General features: G+C 50.6%; 1 protein-coding gene across 1 annotated transcript; it reads right to left on the bottom strand.

Moving 5' to 3' along the window:
• Window positions 1-4,894: 4,894 nt before the first annotated feature.
• Window positions 4,895-9,834, bottom strand: CALHM1 (calcium homeostasis modulator 1). Its single transcript, XM_006120868.3, has 2 exons — window positions 9,286-9,834; window positions 4,895-5,353 (listed from the first exon to the last, which is right to left on the bottom strand). Exons 1-2 carry the CDS (start codon window positions 9,832-9,834, stop codon window positions 4,895-4,897), a joined length of 1,008 nt encoding a protein of 335 aa, XP_006120930.1.
• Between the last annotated feature and the right edge of the window lie 11,580 nt (window positions 9,835-21,414).

Genomic DNA, 21,414 nt, shown 5'->3' with positions numbered 1-21,414 from the left:
GCCCCTTCTATGCCAGCCCTTGACTCTCTCCTGCCTCTTCCAGCCCCTGCTCCGTCCTCATTACAACGGAGCGGGGGGACCTGGTGTTAGGGGGAGCAGAGCAGGTGGGAGCTTCGGCTTCCGTACGGCTCTAGTGGCTCTGAGGCGGTCCCAGGATTGTGCTAATAGGTCTCTGGCTGGAACGTCACTTTTGTGATGTTCCTCCTAGATCCCCTCCGGAGGAAGACTCACCAGGCACCAGCAGCCGGCTGTGGTAGCCTCCAGGAAGGGTCAAAGCAGGGAGAGCAAATGGGGGGAGGACGGATACTATGGTCCAGGGGAGGCAGAGCCTTCCCTGGCTGTTTCTACCTGCGGATGCTACAAAGGAAGGAAGTCCGGTCCATGCCCTATGAATCAGCCTTGGCAACGGACGCAAACAGCCCCTGGCATGCTACCTCTGGGCACCCAAACACGGGTTTCTGCTGGCATGGGGCTCCCTCTAGTGTCTGTGAAACTGGTTCTCCAGCAGTTTAGTGTATAGTCACCAAGGCTACATCTATACTACAGGGTTTTGCTGGCAGAATATGCTAATGATGTGCTCATTAGCATTTGTTACGCTGTCATTAGCGCATTCTCTGCCGGAAGCTTTTTGTGCAAGAGGTTTTTTGTGCAAACATAAGCAGTGTAGACGGGTCCATTTTGCACAGAAAACCCCTTTTGCGCAAGATCCTTCTGCCTCAAAAAAGGAGGGAGTTTTTGCACAAAATGGATCTGTCTATACTGCTTTTTGCGCAAAAACCTCTTGCGCAAAATATCTCAGGCAGAGAATATGCTAATGACAGTGCAACACATGCTAATGAGCACTTCGTTAGCATACTCTCTGCCTGCAAAACCCAATAGTGTACTTCACTAGCACTTTGGTAAAACTTTTGTCCGTTGAGGGTGTGAAAACACCACCCCAAGTGACATAAGTTTCACGGTGTACCTCCTTTTTTGAGGCATAAGGATCTTGCACAAAAAGAAAACGTCCACACTGCTTGTTTTTGTGCAAAAACCCCTGCACAAAAATGGATTGGAAGAGAGTATGCAAATGAAGCATGAGAAAATGCTATTCCGCGCTTCATTTGCATAGGCTCTTGCGGCTAAACTCACAGGCTACGTCTAGACTGGCATGATTTTCCACAAATGCTTTTAACGGAAAAGTTTTTCTGTTAAAAGCATTTGCGGAAAAGAGCGTCTAGATTGGCATGGACGCGTTTCCGCAAAAGCACTTTTTGCGGAAAAGCATCCGTGCCAATCTAGACGTGGTTTTGCGCAAGAAAGCCCCGATCGCCATTTTGGCCATCGGGGCTTTTTTGCGCAAAACAATTCTGAGCTGTCTGCACTGGCCCTCTTGCGCAAAAGGACTTTTGCCCGAACGGGAGCAGCACAGTATTTCCACAAGAACACTGACAATCTTACATGAGATCGTCAGTGTTCTTGCGGAAATTCAAGCTGCCAGTGTAGACAGCTGGCAAATTTTTCCACGAAAGCAGCTGCTTTTGCGGAAAAACTTGCCAGTCTGGACGCAGCCATAGTGTAGACATAGCCTAAGAGTAAAAGGGAGTTTTACAGAAGCGGGGGAAGGAATGACCAGGTAGCTGTTTCTCATACTATCCCAACAAAAAAGGAGCAGCTTCCCCACCTTGTAATTTGCTTCCTCTCCCTTGCAGAGAAATTGAAAGTGGCAACACACAGCAGTGATTGCTCAAAGCATTCGCCGCTTCCGGCCAGTAAGAAAGCCGGTCACCGGGTTTTTCCAGGGGGAGCTCTGATGGAGAACACTACCGAGCTGCTTTTCTTGGCTCATGACACTTCTGCATTTCTCACACAGGAATGTTTTCCTGCATCACATCTGCTGAGAGGGCAGGGTTGGAGATTGGCTGTGGCGGTGCCAGGCGGGCGGCTGCCATTTTGAGTGTGCCACAGGATTGGTAGAGGAGGGCGTTTGCCAGGCAGGACAGCTGAGGGAAAGGGAAATGGGTGTGTGCGCTTGTGCCTGCCATGGCATTGGCTGGAAAGGCAGCAGGCACTCAGGCCTTTAGCATGAGATGGAGGCCATTGGCCCTGCTGGAGTAGCTGCCATTTGGAAAGATGTGGGGTGAAGAGGCAACATAGGCTGATGAAGGGAAAAGAGGGAGGCGAGGACCTTGGCCTGACAGGCTTCTAGCCAACGTGGCTGCGGCCGTGGGGCACCCGGAACAGAAGCGAGCAACGCAACGTAGCATCATCTGTACTGTTATAAAAAGGAGAGGTGACCGTCACCTCGTCTGTCACAGAGAACCTTTGAGAATACGCTGGAAGCCTGGAGAAGCTTCTAGAAAATGCCAGAATGAGGGAGAAATGAGGAGTTGAGGGGAACCCCGCCCTGTGGCAGGTGGCGTGGTGGGCTACATTGGGCGGGGTGCGGCTGAGGCCCTCCCTCTGCCATTGGTGGGGGCTTGGGGCAGGGCTCAGCACCTCCCCAGCAAATGGCCAGCATGTGCGGCGGGGGGCTGGCGGCGGCGGCGGTGGTACCATGCAGACCTGTGCACATTGGGGCGGGTGGCTCATGGGCCAGGGCTCCGTGCTGCTCCTGGGGGCAGCCTGTCTGGCAGGTGGGGGCAGCGCCGTGGGGTGGGGGCAGCACTTTGCAGCTCATGAAGCAGCTGCTGCCACGGCACAATGACTGAGTAGCACATTGGGCCCCGGGGACAAAGAAGTGGGGAATGCTGGGAGTGATGGGGCTGGCAGTAAGTCCCTTTCTGCGGCTCTCCGCCCATCCCTCCCTCAGCCCCCCGAGCCAGTACCCCCGGGTCTTCCCGCATCCTGCCCTCCCCCGTGTATGTCCCACCTTGCCACCTCATCCTCCCATCTCTGCCACCCCTCCGCCTGCTGTACTGCAGCTGTGAGGCGGGGCCCAGCTAGTAATAATAAATGAGAACACAGCTGTTCTAAAAAGACTTGCACGCCCAGGTTCCCTGTGTAGGATCAGTCTGTCTGGGCTACAGCCGAGGAACCGGCGTGGGTTGTTGCAGGGAGGAAAGTGACGTGGGGGAAGAAAGCGCCCTGGGTGGCGTGGTCATGTTGTTAGGTAAAATCCCATCCGGCTCCTCCGAAAATGAACAGGTTACAGATCCCCTGTTGGGTTCCATCCGCCCCGCCTGCCATTGCTCCTCATTTTAATGTAGGTGTTCTTGGGTCGTTTGCTCTTTCTTTGGCACTGTGTGGTGTCCTAATCATGCCCCCACACAGACAGTCACCCAGCAATGGCCACAAGGGGAGTTTCGTGCCTGCTGGCTGACCACAAGAGCTCCCGGCACATACATACCTCCCCAGAAGGAGGTAAGACCCCGGGTTTCGGCTCAGCTCCAAGTGGCTGCCCGGGACGTGGTGTTGGGCTTCTGGAGAATTATTGTAGCTATTGTGATAAAGCAGAATCCAGGAGCAAATGGACAAAAGCTGCCAGTGCACCAGTTCATAAACAGGAGAGGAGCTAACTGGTCAATCCAGCCCCAACGCATGGGTGGGTATGCAGGCAAGCAGATAGGTCAGTAAAGGTGGCTTGCACAGCATCATGGGATAGCCACTGGAGGAGTAGTGCCCAGAACAACAGACCGGGCTAACTGGCTTTGCAGCAAACTACTTCATATCAAAAGCAGACTGCAGCGTCCTGGGATACATGTGGAGTCGGTGCAGCGCCATGAATCGCACCGTGCGTGTGTAAGCATTCTCAAACCGGATTAACTCCACCTAGCCCAGGTTAAACTCCAGGTGTAAACACGCCCTCAGTAGGGGCCTTGTCACTGTCGACTTAGATTCTAAATCGGGCCTGCACAACGCGGAAAGCAGCAAGGGCCGTATTACTCCAAAGAAAACAGCTGCGGGCTGCAAGGGTAGGTTTGGGGGGAGGGGGAGTGACACTTTATTAAGAAGTTTTCAATTATATCAGGCCTGCACAACATACGGCTCGCAATGCCCTTACCCTCTCCCCTCTCCCAGCATCACCCTGTCCCCCCTCCCACTGACACCTCCCCTCCTGCCCTTTTCCTCATTGTCTGCACTTGGCCCCCTGGCATTTGTCTCTCCTCCAGCCTGTCTCTTGGTGCCTTCCCCTTTCTCCTGACCTGCCCCCCTCCCCTCAGCACAAGCCCCTTCCCCTCCCTTACCTGGCTTCTGCCTTCCAGTTTTTGGGGCTGCTGGAGTCTTTTTGAATCCGGCGGTCGCCAGCCGTGATGTCATGACACCACATCACGCCAGCGTCCTGGAGTCTGCTGGCATCCTGCCCTCTGGCTCGCACCCTGCCTCCTCGTGCCGGAGCTGCACGCAGGCAGCCCGGCGACGAGAATTGCCGCACTTCTCCCTCCCCGGCGGTGCTCTGCTCCTCCGCCTGGCCGGCAGATCGGATGGGGCCGCGCTGCCTGTATTCATCACGGGCCGCACAGTGAGCCCTGCGGGCCGCGTGTTGTGCAGGCCTGTTCTAAATTGAAATTACTGGTGGCGGGGAGGGAACGGTCTCTGTTGATCAGCTTTAGGGGCAAACCCTCCATTGACTGTAGCACGCTGGGACGGGCGGTGAGAGTGGCATTGCATAGCCATTGGTTCTACCTGGAAACCTGATTCTCGTGCCGGCCTATTGGAAGGGGACGTCTGGTGCTCCTCTCCCCGTCTCAGCTCAACAGCCCACCCCATCTCTGATCTGCAGCCCCTGCTCCTCCAAACGGGTGTCCTTGTGGTTTGGCTCAGCTAGGTGGAGTAGGGGCAGGAGGGGAGGCAAGAGGCGCTCTGAACCGGCCTCCGTCTGGAGCGGCCAACCTAGTGTCCCGGGGATACCCCTTGGAAGGAGAGCCCTACGTGCCGGCCTCTCCAAGGCCTCGTCCGACCTTTGTGCCCATCCTCACACTTTACTATAGTACGTGACCATTTCCTTCCTGGGCAGGCTGAGGTGACTGTGGTGCCGATTTGAGCTGTTCCCATTCTGCAGCCCCTCCTGCTGGAGGCAAAGCGGCGGCTTGCATTTGTGCCAGCTCCGTAGGAGCTTGTTCATCGTCCCCTGGTCTGTGATACCCAGGAGCTTCTCCTTCTCTTCTCCCGCGTCTGAGGGGGCCTTCTCCGGGGAGTGGCTGTGCCCCAGGCCCATGTCCTTGTTCGTGGCCTCAAAGAACTGCTGGATGCAGACCTTGGCGAAGGTCTTGGCATGCTCTGTGCAGGTCTCGTCAAACAGCTTGCGCTCAATGTCTATGTAGTGGGACCAGTACTTGCTCTTCAGGAAGGCAGCTTGGGTGAAGCAGGGCCGGAGGGCCCTGACCAGGAAAGCCAGCATGGTCATCAGCAGCACGAAGGACCAGCCCAGAGCCTGCAGGGGAGGGAAAACAAACTAGGAAGACCCAAGGTAAGGCTCAGCCAAAGCCAAGGCACTTTGACTTAGCAGGGTTGTTCAGATGCCACCCGGTCAGGCCCCTCTGTAAGGAAGACGCTGGTATGTTTTGAACATGCTGCCAAGTCCTTGCCTAGCAGGAATTGCTTTATGTCAGTGTTTCTTAAACTTTTTAAGACCGAGGGACACCTAAAATGTCCGGTATTTTCTGATTTTTTTTTTTTTCCCAGCCAGGAGGTGAAAATCCCGGGTGCTTACCTGGTTCCGCAGGGGAGCGGTCTGGCCCCGAACAGGAAGACAAGATGGCAGACAGCTGCCTGCAGCCTGTTAGGGCCAAAAAGTCTCAAAAGCATTTCTTAAAGGGTCCACGCTGTTTTTTTTTTTATTATTATTTTAATTTTTTTTTTGCTTAATAACTTTGGTTTTTCCCCCCACTCCCCTTTTTCTTTTCTCAATAGAATTTTTTCTCCAGTGGGGTTTTTTTGGGGGGGACGGGAAGGGGGAAGGCTATTCAGTATTTTTGGTTAAACCATCTGACAACCCAGGTGCGTCTAGAGTACATTCTTCTGTTGAAAGAGGAATGGAAATGAGGGAAACTGAAAATGCAAATGAAGCGCAGATTTACAAATCTCGTGCTTCATTTGCATAATCACGTCCAATCGCTTTTTCGAAAAAGTTTTTTAAAAAAAAAAGTCTAGACACAGTTCTTTCGGGGGAAAAAAAACCCTTTTTCGAAAGAACCCTGTAAACCTCATTTTTTAAGGAATAAGTGTTCTTTCGAAAAAGGATGGGTTTTTTTTTTGAAAGAACCACGTCTAGACTGCTGGGTTGTTTCGAAAAAACCTTTTTCAAAAAAGCGATTGGACGTGATTATGCAAATGAAGCACGAGATTTGTAAATCTGTGCTTCATTTGCATTTTCAATTTCCCTCATTTGCATTCCTCTGTTGAAAGAGGAATGTAGTCTAGACACACCCTAAATGGCTACAGAGCCAATGTGAGTGCACGAACTGATTGACACCATGCTCGCCTTCTAATGAGTCCTTTAATTACCAGGCAATGTCCTTTTATGAGGTGTACTACTACTCAGCATTTATCCTGACACTACAGATAAGAACCACAGCAGAGTAGGTAGGCGCTTCCATACTGCTGTAATATGTGTACTACTGCCCCCTGCTGGATAAAATCAGAAAGACACATGTGGGTTATAAGCTCTGTACTGCTAGTAGTTAATGGAGATTCTCCTTTTGCTCTAGTATTAGAAGCCTGTTCTTTGGATAGCAGAAGTTCTACCCCCGGTGTGTGGCATACCAATATAGTAAGAACTGTTAAGTTGGAGGCTGCCGTGAATGTGTTACAGCGTTATCTGCAAATGGATCATATGCCGGGCAGTGGTTTCCTAGCAGAGGAAGAATAAAGGCTCTAAAGAGTTAAGACACTGCCCATAAATAAAATGAAGCAGAGCAGCCAGGACAAACCTCACTGACAAAGAAAATCATCTTGCTTAGACTGCAGGCTGGATTTTACTTTGCCCGATGAAAAGTTCAAGGGAATTTGCATCCTTTCGAAACCACGCGGAACAAATAAGCTGAGAGCAACAACCGGAAAGTGTTTTGTTGACATGGCTGGCTTAGCCTTTGGTGATATTTACATTGCAAATGAGGGGACCATTTGTGCATTGGCCACATACCTAGGTGTAGGTTAGAGCGATTTGCACACATAGATGCACCTGCCTTCACTTCTCCAGCAGCCTTCTGTTGCTTCTGCATTGCATGGCAACTACCCTCAATTGCACCAGCATCTAGTCCAATGCCCTGTGGCTGATAATTGCCAGCTATGTCTTTAACACACCTGCTCACATGGTGCCAGTCAGTGGGGGGCGTCCTGATGCAGGAGGATCAATAGTGTAATTACAGGCGCTGCCCTCATTCAGACAACTCTCTTTTCTCTAAGCCTCCGTGAGCTGCAGATCCGTGTGTGCAACGGGTCTCTGTTCAGAGACCGTCTCTTCTGCAGTGATGCCCCAGGTGCTGGAGGGTGTTTTCCAGGCAGCCTGGAGACCGGGGTTCTGTTAATGGTATTCACCTGCCACAGGGTGGGCATGGGGGTAGGGGGGCTGGGACGCTGGTGGGTGAAGTGCTCTGCGGACCTCAGGTGGAAGGTGCCATAGTGGTGCTAGGAGTGATCATTCAACTCCTATCGAGGTTCCGTTTATAAAGAGTTGAAACAACTGATCGCTGGTTATAGGCAGATGAGTGACGTAAGGAGAATAAAAGTCGCATCGGGGTAACCGTGTTAGTCTGTAACTTTAAAAACAAGGAACCCCATAGCACCTTATTGCCTAACGTATAGTATCATGGGCTTTCGTGGACATAACCCACTTCCTGCTCCTCTGAGGATGTGGGTTTTGCCCATGAAAGCTTATGAAACTACAGGCAGTCCCCGGGTTACGTACAAGATAGGGACTGTAGGTTTGTTCTTAAGTTGAATTTGTATGTAAGTCGGAACTGGTACATATTGTAGGGGAAACTCTAGCCAAACATTTCTCCAGAGCTCAGTTTTATTCTCCCACACCTCACTTCCCTCAGTCCTTTATTCTCAAGCTGAGCTATCTGCTGAGAAAAGCTGCTCCGCGTCTCCCTGGTCTGCTGGGGAGGGGGCGGGGGGGTTAGCTTCGTGTCTCCTTGGTCTGCTGGGGAGCGGGGGGTGGAGGGGAGCGCTAGCTTCGCGTCTCCCTGGTCTGCTGGGGGGTGGGCGCTAGCTTCGCGTCTCCCTGGTCTGCTGGGGGGAAGCAGCTAGTGCGGGGTTGCCTCACCTCGTTTGTAAGTAGGGATCCGATGTAAGTCGGATCCATGTAACCCGGGGACTGCCTGTATATATAAGTAGTATAGATAGCTCTAAATGGCCAGGTAAGCCGGGCTAATAAAAAACTTGTGACTTATTTGAGCCCAGCAATCTAATGACTAGCTCTTTATTAAAACAGCTACTAATCATCTATTAACCCTTTATCAATGGCTGCATTATGACCAAATTATCATGATACCAGCAGCCTAGCAGCTACTTCAGATGTTCCCACTTTGTGCGGGGGGGACCTGAGACCACAACCCAGCCCGTGGGTCCGCATTCCCCAAGCCAGCTTGTGTGGGAGCAATGTCTCCACCAGAAATTGCTGCCCTTCGAAAAACATGTTCCTTTCCTCCATTCACTAAGCAGCTCTTGTTCTCCTTGAGAGTCAGTGTCCTGCAATTTTGCTCTCTGACTGCCATGTCATGTGGTTCTGGGCTGCTCTGATGTAAGAATACTTGCCGTGATAGGATCCATTAGCAAGAAGAGGCCAAATTTAGCTCTGGGGTAGGCATGCATAACTCTCATTGACTTTAGTGGGAATTGCCCCAAGTATGCCATGGGCTAAACATAGCCCTGGATTTGTAGGGATCACTGGCCTGCCATAGAAATGCAGCCACTTCTGGAGTGGAGCATGGCTGTCCGTTGAATGGTGCAGTGCAACACTTCCCAGAATTGAGGACAGGCAGGGACTGTGCAAGCTGAATCCAACGGATACTTCATGGGGGGGGGGGGGGGGGTGTTAGGAAGGCACCATCTAAGCACCCACAATGAATTAAGCCACTGAGATTGACAACCCTCGTCTTCCAGAAAATCCTGACTTGGGGACTGGACTCGATGACCTCTTGAGGTCCCTTCCAGTCCTAGTATTCTATGATTCTGTGATCGTTAATGTTTATGATGATCCAGGGCCTCAGATTTACATGCCATCCAAAAGTTGGAACCAGGCTCAGCCCCAGAGAAAGAGCACCCCCTGCTGGAGTACCCACACTACTTCCTGCACCCACCGGGAGTTTCTTCCCACCCTGGTAGTGGCCAAGCTCAAAGAGCCGAGAGCCCGGCTCTTACCTGTGAGATGCAGCGCAGGTACCGCACCGCCACCTCCCTGGCAACCAGCTCCTGCCCGTTGTAGATCTCTTTGCAGGGGATGCGGGCCAGGATTCGCCGCATCTCCTTCTCCGACAGGCCCGTGTAGCTCCTGTTCCCCAGCTTCTCCACGGGCACGGTGGTGCTGAACGCGCACATAAAGCACTTCCCGTCCAGCAGCGTCACGGAGATCCACACCGCCGGCGCGATCATGGCCCGCTGGGCCATGGAGCAGAACATGTAGCGCAGGACGGCCGGGTCCTTCTGCCTCATGCCCGTGGGCCTCCTCCACTCCTCTGCCAGCATGGACACGTTGTTGTTCATCACAAAACCCAGCAGGAACAGGACAAGGGGGGGCGCGAGCAGGATACCCAGGCCGTACGCCAGGTTGTAACTCGGCAGGCAGGGGCAGTTGAAATCGAAGGCTGAGTACATCTGGGCACTGGCCAGGGCCATGATCCCGCAGATGCCGTTCATGAAAGATTCCTGATTGGACTGGAGGAACTGGAAGATCATTCGGAACTTATCCATCTTCACTGGCAGCCTTTACCTCCCTGCTTCCTTGAGCCCAGGCCAAGATCTTGTTCCCCTTTTGCTTTATTCTTTCTCTCTGGGAGTCTTCCCTTCCTTCTGCCAAGACCCACGGCACATCTTCCAGGAGCTCTTGATTTATTCAATCACCTGGAAAAATGCCCCTTTCCTGCCTCCCCAGTGTTTAAAGCAAACAACTCACCATTTTCTTTAGCTTATTGAAGAAACACTATTTGCAAAAATCCTTAATTTCTTTTCCCCTCTTCTAAGAGTGTATTGTCCGCAAGACTTGGCTAGTTCTTGGCTTGGTGAATCTGCTGCCTCTATTCTCAGCATCCTCATTTGGCCAGTTCTGCGCTCATGAAGCCCTTTTATTTGCTGGGTAGTTGTTGTTATCTTGCTATAGTCCAGACAGCAATCTAGGCTCTGGGCAGCAAAGGGAGTTGGCTGAGTTCTGTGAACTTGTTTGCAAATGCTGCAGTGTAGCTGAATGCTCCTCCCACGGACAGCTGGTAATCCGGTGCAAACACCTGACTTACCTCCCTAGGACTATCTCGCACAAGGAGGGGAGGGCACACTGATACAAAAAACAGGGAGGCTCTCCTCTCTCTCTCAGGGGAAATGTATTGAATCTAGCAAAACAATTGGAGTGATGCAAAGATTTATCTACTCCCTTGCTCCTTTCACTTCTTTGGGAACTAGCAATGATCCCTCTCTCTATTGTACTCTGGCTGGGGTTGCAAGGTTAAGGGAACTCTAGAGGAGGGGGTGGTAAAGTTGCCCGTGATCCAAAGTGCGATCCATCTGTACGGTGTAGGTCTGCTGTCCCATCCTCCTCTTTGCCCCACAGGGCAACACACACATTTGCAGCCAGGCATACAACGGGACACTTGTTGTATTTGAGATCCTTACAGGGCCGAGCACTTTACAAACACTAGTCCACGAAGACTATGGGTGGATGAGAGTTTGCACGGGAAGTAGCATTATCCCTGGCTTTTTAGGGATGGAGACTGAGTTACAGACGAGAGCGAGACGTTGGCTAAAACCCAGTGGTCAGTCAGGAGCGCTGGGTTCTGTTCCCAGAGTGCTCCAGTTTGGCAGTGTGATCTCCCACAAGACATTTCACTTCACTGTGCCTCCGTTTCCCATGCATCAGCTGAGGATCACCAGCCTCACCCAGCAGGAGAGGGTGCACGAGGGTGCCCCTTTCCCAGCATTCGACACTGGGAACCTCCAACCTCTATACATCCTACTGCCTCTGGCGCTGTTGTCTAGGGAGGGGAAGCTGTCTGGAAATGTAGACTCCATCCCTCACTCCACGGAGGCAGCCCAGAACACCCCCCCTGCTAAGAACTGAGAGGAAGAGTCTGTCACAGAGACTCCAAGGTTTGTCCATTGGGGCACTATTTGCTAGGGAGGAAAGCAGGAGGGAGCTGAGGTAGGAGGGAAGGAGGCTGTGCTACTAATTCTGTCTCAGAGGAGTAGCCCTGTTAGTCTGTAAGTTTAAAAGCAATGAGTAGTCCTGTGGCACCAGAGGCTATGTCTACACTGCGTCTACACTTCGGGGAACCGGAAGTATCCTGAAATAGCTATTCCGCATCTATTGAAGCATCCCGTTATTTCCAAATAGGCTTTGAAATAATGGGAGGCTTATTCCAACATCCCTGTAACTCTCGTTCCATGAGGGTCAAGGGATATTTCGGAACAGCGCTTTATTTCAAAATGAACTCAAAATAAGCTACGTTGTTTGCATAGCACAATTTGCATAGCTGGTTTCGCGGTTCGGGTGCTGTGTACACACACCCGTAGGCTTAGTCTACACTGCAGGGCTGTGTCTACACTGGCATGAATTTCCGGAACTGCTTAAAATGGAATACTATTCCGTTTTCAGTTTTTCCGGAAAAGGAGCGTCTACATTGGCAGGCTGCTTTTCCGGAAAAGCCCTTTTTCCGGAAAAGCCCTTTTTCCGGAAAAGACTACTAGGCTGTCTACACTGGCCCTTTTCCGGAACAGTGTTCCGGAATAAGGACTTATGCCCGAGCGGGAGCAGAATAGTTTTTCCATAATAGCGGCTGATTTTGTACAGTAGAGCATCATTGCTTTTCCGGAAATTCAAGGGCCAGTGTAGACAGCTCGCAGCTTATTCCGGAAAAGCGGCTGATTTTCCGGAATAAGTGGCCCAGTGTAGACACAGCCCAGGGTTTTTGCGCAAGAAGCCTTTTGCAGAAGAGTTCTTGCGCAAAAACATCTTGTGCAAAAGCGCATCCAGACCTCAAAGCGCATTGCAAAAGCGAGGTGCTTTTCCGCAAGAGAGAGCCCACACTGCATGAACGCTCTTGCACAAGAAAGCTCTGATTGCCATTCTGTTAATGGCAATCAGAGCACCTGTGCTTTTTCCGATAGGGGTTTCTTGCGCAAGAAATCCCTGCGGAGCGTCCACACCTGCCTTTTTGTGCAAGAGCTCTAGTGCAAAAAGGAGTTATTCCTCTCCCCATGAGGAATAACTCTACCGGCAAAAGCCCTCTGTTCTGTTGATTGTCTTGCACAAAAACACGCTTGAGGTGTGGAGGCTCCACCGTTTTTTGTGCAAAACTGGCCATTTTTGCACAAAAAATGTGTAGTGTAGACAGTCTTAGTGACTAACAAAAACAACCCACAGTATCGTGAGCTTTTGTGGGCAAAACCCACTTCCTCGGATGCGCTAGAGCAGAGTGCTATTTCTGGTAGTTAGGGCAGGATAGGATCCGCGGTGACCTGGTCTAATGGCCTGTTAAAGGACAGGAGGTTAGAGATCTAAAAAGATGTTACCAGCAGAGCTCTTTTGACAGCGAGTCATGTGACATTTACACTTCCACTTTGGCTCCAGCTCAGGTCGGGACAGCACAATGAATGGTCCCTATAGTAAATAGCAAGGGAAGGGATCTGTCTTGACCAGCCGGCAGGTAACTCACATCCCTGTCCCTCTTATGCTTCTTTCCCTGTTCATTCTGAAAGGAACCATTAAGCTCAAACGGGAACCCAGGGACCCAGCTCAGTGTGTACTACAAATGTCCAGGCAGAGTGGATATGCTCAAGATCTGATAGTGGGGATGAAGGACACATAGGCTGTGTCTAGACTGGCCAGTTTTTCCGGAAAATCAGCCACTTTGCGGAAAAACTTGCCAGCTGTCTACACTGGCTGCTTGAATTTCCGCAAGAACACTGACGATCTCATGTAAGATTGTCGGTGTTTTTGTGGAAATACTGTGCTGCTCCTGTTCGGGCAAAAGTTGATCGGGGCTTTTTTGCGGAAAAGCACGTCTAGATTGGCCACGGATGCTTTTCTGCAAAAAGTGCTTTTGCGGAAAAGCGTCTGTGCCAATCTAGATGCTCTTTTCCGAAAATGCTTTTAACGGAAAACTTTTCCGTTAAAAGCATTTCTGGAAAATCATGCCAGTCTAGACGTAGCCCAAGACTAAAGAATTCAGTGCATTGATTCCAGGGCTTCATAAGCTGGAGAAATAGTTGTTTACATTAAATCCCAACCTGCCCTCTGCATATGAACCGGAGCAGCGTCTGGCGGTGTAGGAATAGGGTGCTAGGAAAAGAAACATTGTGGGTGAAGGAGGGCAGTCTGTTGACAAAAGCCCAGGCCAGGAACATGGGAGAACAAGTTTCAATTCCTGCCACAGATTCCCTGTGCGGCCTTGATCAAGTTACTTAGCACGCCCTTCTCAGAGAGGGGTAAATTATCCCCCTAATTTCCATGGTTGCAATGCTATAGGGAGGATGGCCATACAAGTAGTGTGCCAGGCAGAAACATGGGAAAGCATCCCTTCAGGAAGTCATCCAGCAGCTTGTGCCGACCTCAGGTCCCCTAACTCCCACTGAGAAAGTGACGGATTTGCCTTCTCACACACGTTTTCCCCACATTTCCTCCTGCTAACAATCCCCTCCCAGTGGGCGGTGTTAGCTAGGGGACTGGTGCTCTGATGTGTTCTTTTCTCCACATTCTGTCCTCTCGTGCCTGCTCCTATGGTCTCTAAGGCTATGTCTAGACTGCAAGCCTCTTTCGAAAGAGAGCGTCTAGACTGCACGTTGAACTTTCGAAAAAGCGGCTTGCTTTTTCGAAAGACAGCATCCAGTGAGTCTGGATGCTCTCTTTCGAAGAAGCCCTATTTACATTCAAGAACGCCTTCTTTCGAAAGAGGAACTTTCGAAAGAAGGCGTTCTTCCTCGTAAATTGAGGTTTACCGCCATCGAAAGAAAAGCCGCGTTCTTTCGATTTAATTTCGAAAGAACGCGGCTGCAGTCTAGACGCAGGTGAGGTTTTTTCGAAAAAAGGCTACTTTTTTCGAAAAAACCCCTGAGTCTGGACACAGCCTAAGGGCTTCCACACCTGTGCCTCCAGGGAGGGCCGCACTGAAGGCAGCATGCAGAGTACGGACCTGGCACACCCAGCTAGCGTGGGTGTAACTAGCGGTGTGGGCAGTGGGGTATTGCCTGGGTGAGTACAATACAGATGTGCCAGAAGAACCCCTAGGGCAGGGCTGGGGAACCTTTTTTGGGTCGAGGGCCACTGACCCACAGGAAAATCAGCCGGGAGCTGCACACAAGAGAGAAGCAAAACAACCCCCCTAAAACCAAACCCCACATTCTCCTTGCACATCAGAGCCTGGAGTGGGGGGGCAGCCCAGGCTAGTAGATTTTGTGGGCTCTCTAGGCTCTGGGGTGGGGCCCCAAATGAGGGGTTCGGTGTGTGGGAGGGGGCTGCTGGGAAGAGGTTTTGAGGTGTGGGGGTTTAGGCAGGAGCGGCGGGGGGAAAGCCTCCAGGCAGCGTTTTCCTTTCCCAGGGAGGGCAGAGGGTGCAGTAGTGCATGGACCCCCCTGCAGGCAAAGCCCGTGGGTTGGGCCCAGGCCCAGGCTTGCCTGACTCAGGCCATGAGGCTGGGGGCTCCCCACTGTGGGGGTGGGGAGCCTTGAGCCTCGGGGGCCAGATCCAAGCAAGTCGGGGGGTAGAGGGAGGCTGTATCCGGCCCCCGGGCCTGAGGTCCCCCACCCCTGCCCTAGGGTCTATACCCTATATGGCTATTGACACGCCCAAGCGGTGCCTTCCAGGTCTGCTCTGCAGCCTTCCCACTTCCAGAGCCACCGGGAACGTCTCCATTTACCGCAGGGAAAGGCTCCAGCAGCGCCTGGCCTATGCCAGAGCCCTCCATCGGCATGCGTAGCAGCACATCGCACAGCGTGGGTGCAGGCTGCCCGCCTTTCACTGTGGTGTGCCGCTACACAGCCCCTACGCACTGTCACCAGTGTAAACGGGGGCTTAGATCGAGGTCTCCAAGCCTTTTCTGCACTGGTGGCCCTTGACATGCGGGACTCCTCGACCCACCTTAACTTTGCCCGTATACTTGCATCCTCTGCCCTCCACCAATGCACAAACCAATTGGTCAGTTCACTTTCACTGGGGCCTTGCTACGAGAAGGGTGCAACCGGTCACTGTGAGGGGAGGCTCTGTGTGTGTTTGGCAGAGAGCGCAGAGTGAATAAGACAGATCCCTCCAAGCCGTTCAGAACTGCAGACGGATGTTAGTGAAGCATGACAGCTGCCGTTGGTCCAAGGAAGTTTATTTCCTGCAGTGTGAATCAAAATGACCTGGACCGTCTTGTTAAGGAGTTGCCCACGGACATTTTATCCAAGTTGCTCCAAACAATGGACAGTCGTTAGGTGAGCTTCTCAGGAGATAGTTGGGTGGAACTGTCCCCATTTTACAGATGGGAAAACTGAGGCCATTTAGGAGATGGGAGTGTGGTCTGGAGATAGGACACTAGTCTGGGACTCTAGAGATCTGGGTTCAATTTCTTCTTCCTCCACAGACTTTCTGTATGATCTTAGATAAATTAGTCAATCTTTGGTCTCATCGGTGGTGGGAGAATAGCACATCCCTGACTTCCAGGGGCATTGGGAGGATGAATACATAAAAGATTGGGAGGTGCACAGATACTATAGGAATGGGGGCCATACACGTGCATAAATAGACACAGAGTGAACAAGTGGTTTGCCCAAGATCTCTCAACAGGGTAGTGCCCAAGTCAGGAACACAGTTCAGGAGTCATGATGATTAGACAGCACCTACTGGCTGTCACAACTTAGCATCCAAGCAACTGGTGATAACACTGTGTCCTTCTGGAGATGCTGTGGTTATGGTCAATGGATGCTGAGTACAATGCACGTTGATATTAGCCAGGAAGTCTTCATTCTGCCTTTGACGCCTGCTCAGTAGCTAATCGCATGGTCTCATCAAACGGGAATGGAGATTCGGCTGTGCAAATGAAGGTGAGGTGGTTGTCTGTGGTAAAGAAACCTTGCAAAGCAAATTCCAGGCTGATTAGGAGCTCGCTGGCTTCTCTGCTCACCTGGCGTGGGATTTTTCTGTGACATCAAGGGTAGTGAACATCAAAGCCTGAATGAACAAGTAGTAAAAAGCCTCCTCATATTTGCAGAGGAGTCTTTGATCGCTCCAGAAAAGCTTTGCCTTACATGAAAAGTGGGTGGAGGACCTGACTACTAAACACCTGTGATGCTTTGGCTGCTCAGCAGGATTCAGAATAAAGCCCTCTATGAGCCGGTGTCTTGATTTTTTTCTTTCCTTGTGGCTTTGTTAGCCCTGGGCTTTTGTTCAGCAATCCTGCCAGCTGACTGGGAACTCCAAACACTGTCATTTAAGTCAAAGTTGGTACTATACTTCCAGGACCCAGTTTGCCAGTGGGTTTGGAACAGCTTCCTAGAGGGGGGTGAACCGTTCACAGTGAAGAATTCCTTCAACGCCTGCAGATTATCCATACACCAAACGCTGTATTTTCAGCCCGTAAGTGGCTTGTGAAACATTTCCCTTGACTGTGGCTTTGTGTAGCAGTTTGGCCTACTTCATATTGTGCATGGAGGGAACAATTCATCCTTGGGCAGAGGACATAGCACAACTCCGGGGACTTAGGTAAGGCCGAGCCCTCATGGTCACCTTCACCAGATGAATTTCACCTATTTCCCCTAACTCGCAATGTTTTTTTTTTTGCTCTTTGATTGGACGATTCCTTCGGCCACAAGAACTTTCAAGACGGCTACACAAATAAATTATCTCATGATCGTTCATGCCACTTTCTGCGAACAAATAACATGCCCGTTGGAATGTCCACAGAGAACAAATGGGAGACACTGACATCAACAGTGCAGCAAGTTCACGGTTTGATGTGGCGGGAGAGTGAGCAGGAAACTAAGGAAGCAATGAAGCGATTATTGTGGGAGCAAAAGGGGGCAAGGTCAGAGGTGGCATGGGAGTCATGCAGGTGAGGATGAGAGATCTGAGCTTGATCTGGTGTTTGAAGGAGAGCCAGGGGCTAGCCACCCTGAAGGAAGATCACTGTAGCACGGGTGGGCAATAATTGTTGACCAGGGGCCCCTTCAGAAATTTTTGAAGTGGCTCTGGGCCACCCCAGGAGGGGCAGGGCCTCAGGCAGACTGGGTGAGGCCAGGACACTTCTGTGCTTCCCCACCCACTCTGATTGGCCTGGGGGTTGGGGAAGCGGCAGGGCCTCCATGGGCCAGATCAACTTGCTTGGTTGGCCAAATCTGGCCCGCGGAGGCTCTTTTGCCCACCCCTGCTTTAGCACTTGCTAAGTATCATTATTATTACTCCATCTGCTACACTATGGCTGTGTCTAGACTGGCCAGTTTTTCCGGAAAATCAGCCACTTTTCCGGAAAAACTTGCCAGCTGTCTACACTGGCCGCTTGAATTTCCACAAAAGCACTGACTTCCTACTGTCTGAAATCAGTGCTTCTTGCGGAAATACTATGCTGCTCCCGTTCAGGCAAAAGTCCTTTTGCGCAAAAGGGCCAGTGTCGACAGCTCAGATTTGTTTTCCGCAAAAAAGCCCCGATCACAAAAATGGCCATCGGGGCTTTTTTGCGGAAAAGCGCGTCTAGATTGGCACGGACGCTTTTCCGCAAAAAGTGCTTTTGCGGAAAAGTGTCCGTGCCAATCTAGACGCTCTGTTCCGAAAATGCTTTTAACGGAAAACTTTTCTGTTAAAAGCATTTCTGGAAAATCATGCCAGTCTAAACGCAGCCTAGCTGTTTGTTTTTAATGTGGTTGTCAAGAATACTTCCCAAAGTGTCCTGGTCATTAAAGTGACAGCGGTATCTAGAAAGGATGGTGGATATGAAAACCTTCACATGGCTCCAATATGAACAGAAACCTGCGGGTTAAGAACGTTGCTCACATCAGTGAATTAAGTATCATAATACACTTGGGGCATGTCTAGACTACATGGCTTCGTTGCCGGAGCCATGTAGATTTGTTTATTGGGCAAAGGGAAATGAAGCAGCGATTTAAACAATCGCGGCTTCATTTAAATTTAAATGGCTGCCACGCTGAGCCGACAAACAGCTGATTAGCTGTTTGTCGGCTCAGCGCGCTAGTCTGGATGCTTCGCAGTCGACATCAAAGCCCTTTGTCGACCGCCCCGGTAAACCTCATCCCACGAGGAATAACGGGGCTGTCAACAAAGGGCTTTGATGTCAACCGCAGAGCGTCCAGACTAGCGCGCTGAGTCAACAAACAGCTGATCAGCTGTTTGTCAGCTCAGCGCGGCAGCCATTTAAATGAAGCGGCGATTATACAAATCGCCGCTTCATTTCCCTTTGCCTACAACCCTAATCTACATGGCTCCGTCGATGGAGCCATGTAGTCTACACACAGTCTTGGGGGCTAGGGATGTAAAATGTTGATTAATTGGCAAATTGAACAGTGAGTGCAATTTGAATTGACTAATTGATTAGTCAATAAAGGCGCATCTGCCTTTGAAGTGTATCAAAGGTGAAAGCGCTGTGGGGAGAATGAGGCCAGCTGGGGATTCAAGGGGGACTCCAGCTGACCCCGGGCTCCATGCGGCACTGCCACTTTGAAACACCCTCTCCTCTGCCTCTCCCCTTGCTGCCTCTGTCTGATAGAGGCAGCAAGGGGGGCAAGTGACTAGTCGACTAACGCGTCAACTAGTTGTTCACATCCCTACTGGGGGCAGTGAGACTTTAACACCCTCCCCCTTTTACAGGGGAAGAAGCTGAGCGATACCGAGAAGAGATGAGAATCCAGCTCTCCAGACTCCCAGTCTTGTATAGAAATAGAGCTGGGCAAAAAGTTTCAGAGAGTTTATTCACCAAAAAATACAGTGACGTTAACCAAAATGATCTGCAAACTCAGATTGAATTCAGTGAATATTTTCAGTCCAAAATGGATATTTCCTCCCCCCTCCCAAAAAAAACCCCCGTCTGCATGTTTTTTTAGTTTTGACATTTACAAAATGTGACGTTTCTTTCAGACCATTTTAAATTCAGCTCAGTTTATTTTTAAATAGGGTAAAAGACCCCTGAAAATCAAACAAAATGGAAAAAAAAACCTGTTTTTTTTTCCCAGGGTGACCCAAAATGATTATTCTTTCGAGATTTTTCAGGTTGGTCACTGAATCAAAAAATCAACAATTCACTCTGCCCTCTCTATAAACAACCCTAATTTCCTCCCTTTTTGCATGTAGATCTTTCTGTCGTTCTATCATAGTTTAAAAGATGAGAACATGAAAATCAGCATGCAAAGTAACCTGACAGAGCGAGCCAGGGTACTGGTCTGAACCCACTTAGGGAAATAACCAATTTGACTTGAGAGTTGTGAACATGACAGTGCTCAGTCTCTGATTTCTTGCTGTGTCTCTATTAAAACCACCCTGCTCCTCCACTGCATAATGAGGGCAATGTAGTCTGTTCAGTACCCCTCTGAGTTTGCTGCCGGAAGATGACGGCCATTGTTGGTTTTGTATTTTGTCCTGAAGGTGTTTGGGATCACTGTCCTCTTTAGCTCTTGTGTCATCCAGGTATGATAGTCTGAAGAGAGTCTGGCTGGTCAGTTAGTTATAAGGCATACCTCGCATACCACTGTCTGACCAGAATTAACTTTACAGTGTAACGCAGCAGGCAGTGGTGAGATACGCTGCAGGTGTGAGTTCGCCATTCATCTATCCAGCTCCCCTCCTAGAGAAGTAGGAAACCGAGGAATGCCTCCTTCCCTTCCACATAGGCTATGTCCAGACTGCAGGCTTCTTTCGGAAGAAGTTTTTTCAGAAGAGAGTGTCCACACTGCGAAAGCACATTGAAAAAGCGACCTGCTTTTTCGAAAGATGGCGTCCACACTGAATGGACGCTCTCTTGCATTTAAGCTGTGATTGCTATGGACGGAATGGCCACCAGGGCACCTGTGCTTTTTCTTCTTTCCTCTTCTTGAGAAAGAACTCCCTCTTCCCCGTCCCCACACACCGTTTTCCGAAAGAGCTCTTTTGGAAAAAGGCTTCTTCCTCATAGAATGAGGTTTACCAATGTCAGAAAACCCCTGAGTTCTTTCAGTTTTCCCCCCCAAAGAACGCAATTGCAGTGTGGACATAAGTGAAGTTTTTTTCTGGAAAAACAGCTGTTTTTCCGAAAAAAACTCTGTGGTGTAGACATACCCGTAGTATGTTGCTGAGTGGCTGTAGGCCCCAGACTGAAAGTGGAGTCCCTTCTGCTCCCTTCCCTCTGCTCTGCCACAGCAGGTCATTAACACGTGTGTTTCTCCAGAAACTCTCTGGCTGTGTCTAGACTGGCCAGTTTTTCCGGAAAATCAGCCGCTTTTCCGGAAAAACTTGCCAGCTGTCTACACTGGCCACTTGAATTTCCACAAAAGCACTGACTTCCTACTGTAAGAAATCAGTGCTTTTTGCGGAAATACTATGCTACTCCCGTTCGGGCAAAAGTCCCTTTTGTGCAAAACTTTTGCGCAAAAGGGCCAGTGTAGACAGCTCAGATTTGTTTTCCGCAAAAAAGCCCCGGTCGTGAAAATGGCGATTCGGGCTTTTTTGCAGAAAAGCGCATCTAGATTGGCCATGGACGCTTTTCCGCAAAAAATGCTTTTGTGGAAAAGTGTCCGTGCCAATCTAGACGCTCTTTTCCGAAAATGCTTTTAATAGAAAACTTTTCAGTTAAAAGCATTTCCGGAAAATCATGCCAGTCTAGACGTAGCCACCGGTATTAGCAATGCGGCTGCTGCACAAACAACTAGAAAATTACCAAGAGACGCTATAAACATGCTGCACTACAGGAGGGGCAGTAATATTGCCCGACCTGATTCTGCCCCCTTTACCCACGTGAGCAGTCTTTTCTGCATACTACAGTCAAAGGCAGTGTTCAGTGGGATCAGGCCTGGCCATAGATTTGGCCGTTTGGCTTCCTTTACAATACATGAGGGAATTGACCGTACGCCTGGCGATTTCTGTGCAGAGACTTGCTGGTCCGTGGTGGCTCTAGGCCCTGTGACAAGTTATGAAAACACAGCTCAGACCTGGGGTTCCATTCGGCGTTCTAGCAAAGGGAGAGTTCTGTCCTCTTCCCAAGGAACCTCCTGGAAAAAGGGCCCAAATCTTTGACTCAAACTGAGCTCCCTTCCCCCCCCCCCCCAGATTTCAAGGCCATCTGTCCAATACGCAGGTTCCCTGGGTGGTGGCTAGGAGAGAGGCCTGGGTGG

The sequence above is a fragment of the Pelodiscus sinensis genome, chromosome 8, assembly GCF_049634645.1.
Source record: "Pelodiscus sinensis isolate JC-2024 chromosome 8, ASM4963464v1, whole genome shotgun sequence".
Taxonomy (NCBI): domain Eukaryota; kingdom Metazoa; phylum Chordata; order Testudines; family Trionychidae; genus Pelodiscus; species Pelodiscus sinensis.
Note: the sequence above shows the minus strand (reverse complement) of the source record. Positions and strands in the feature narration are given on the sequence as shown.

Coding starts and splice junctions, on each gene's coding strand:
- CALHM1 (XM_006120868.3), bottom strand. CDS start 9,834: ATGGATAAGTTCCGAATGATCTTCCAGTTCCTCCAGTCCAATCAGGAA. Junction 5,354..9,285: donor ACCTGCGCTGCATCTCACAG/GTAAGAGCCGGG, acceptor CCTCCCCTGCAG/GCTCTGGGCTGGTCCTTCGT.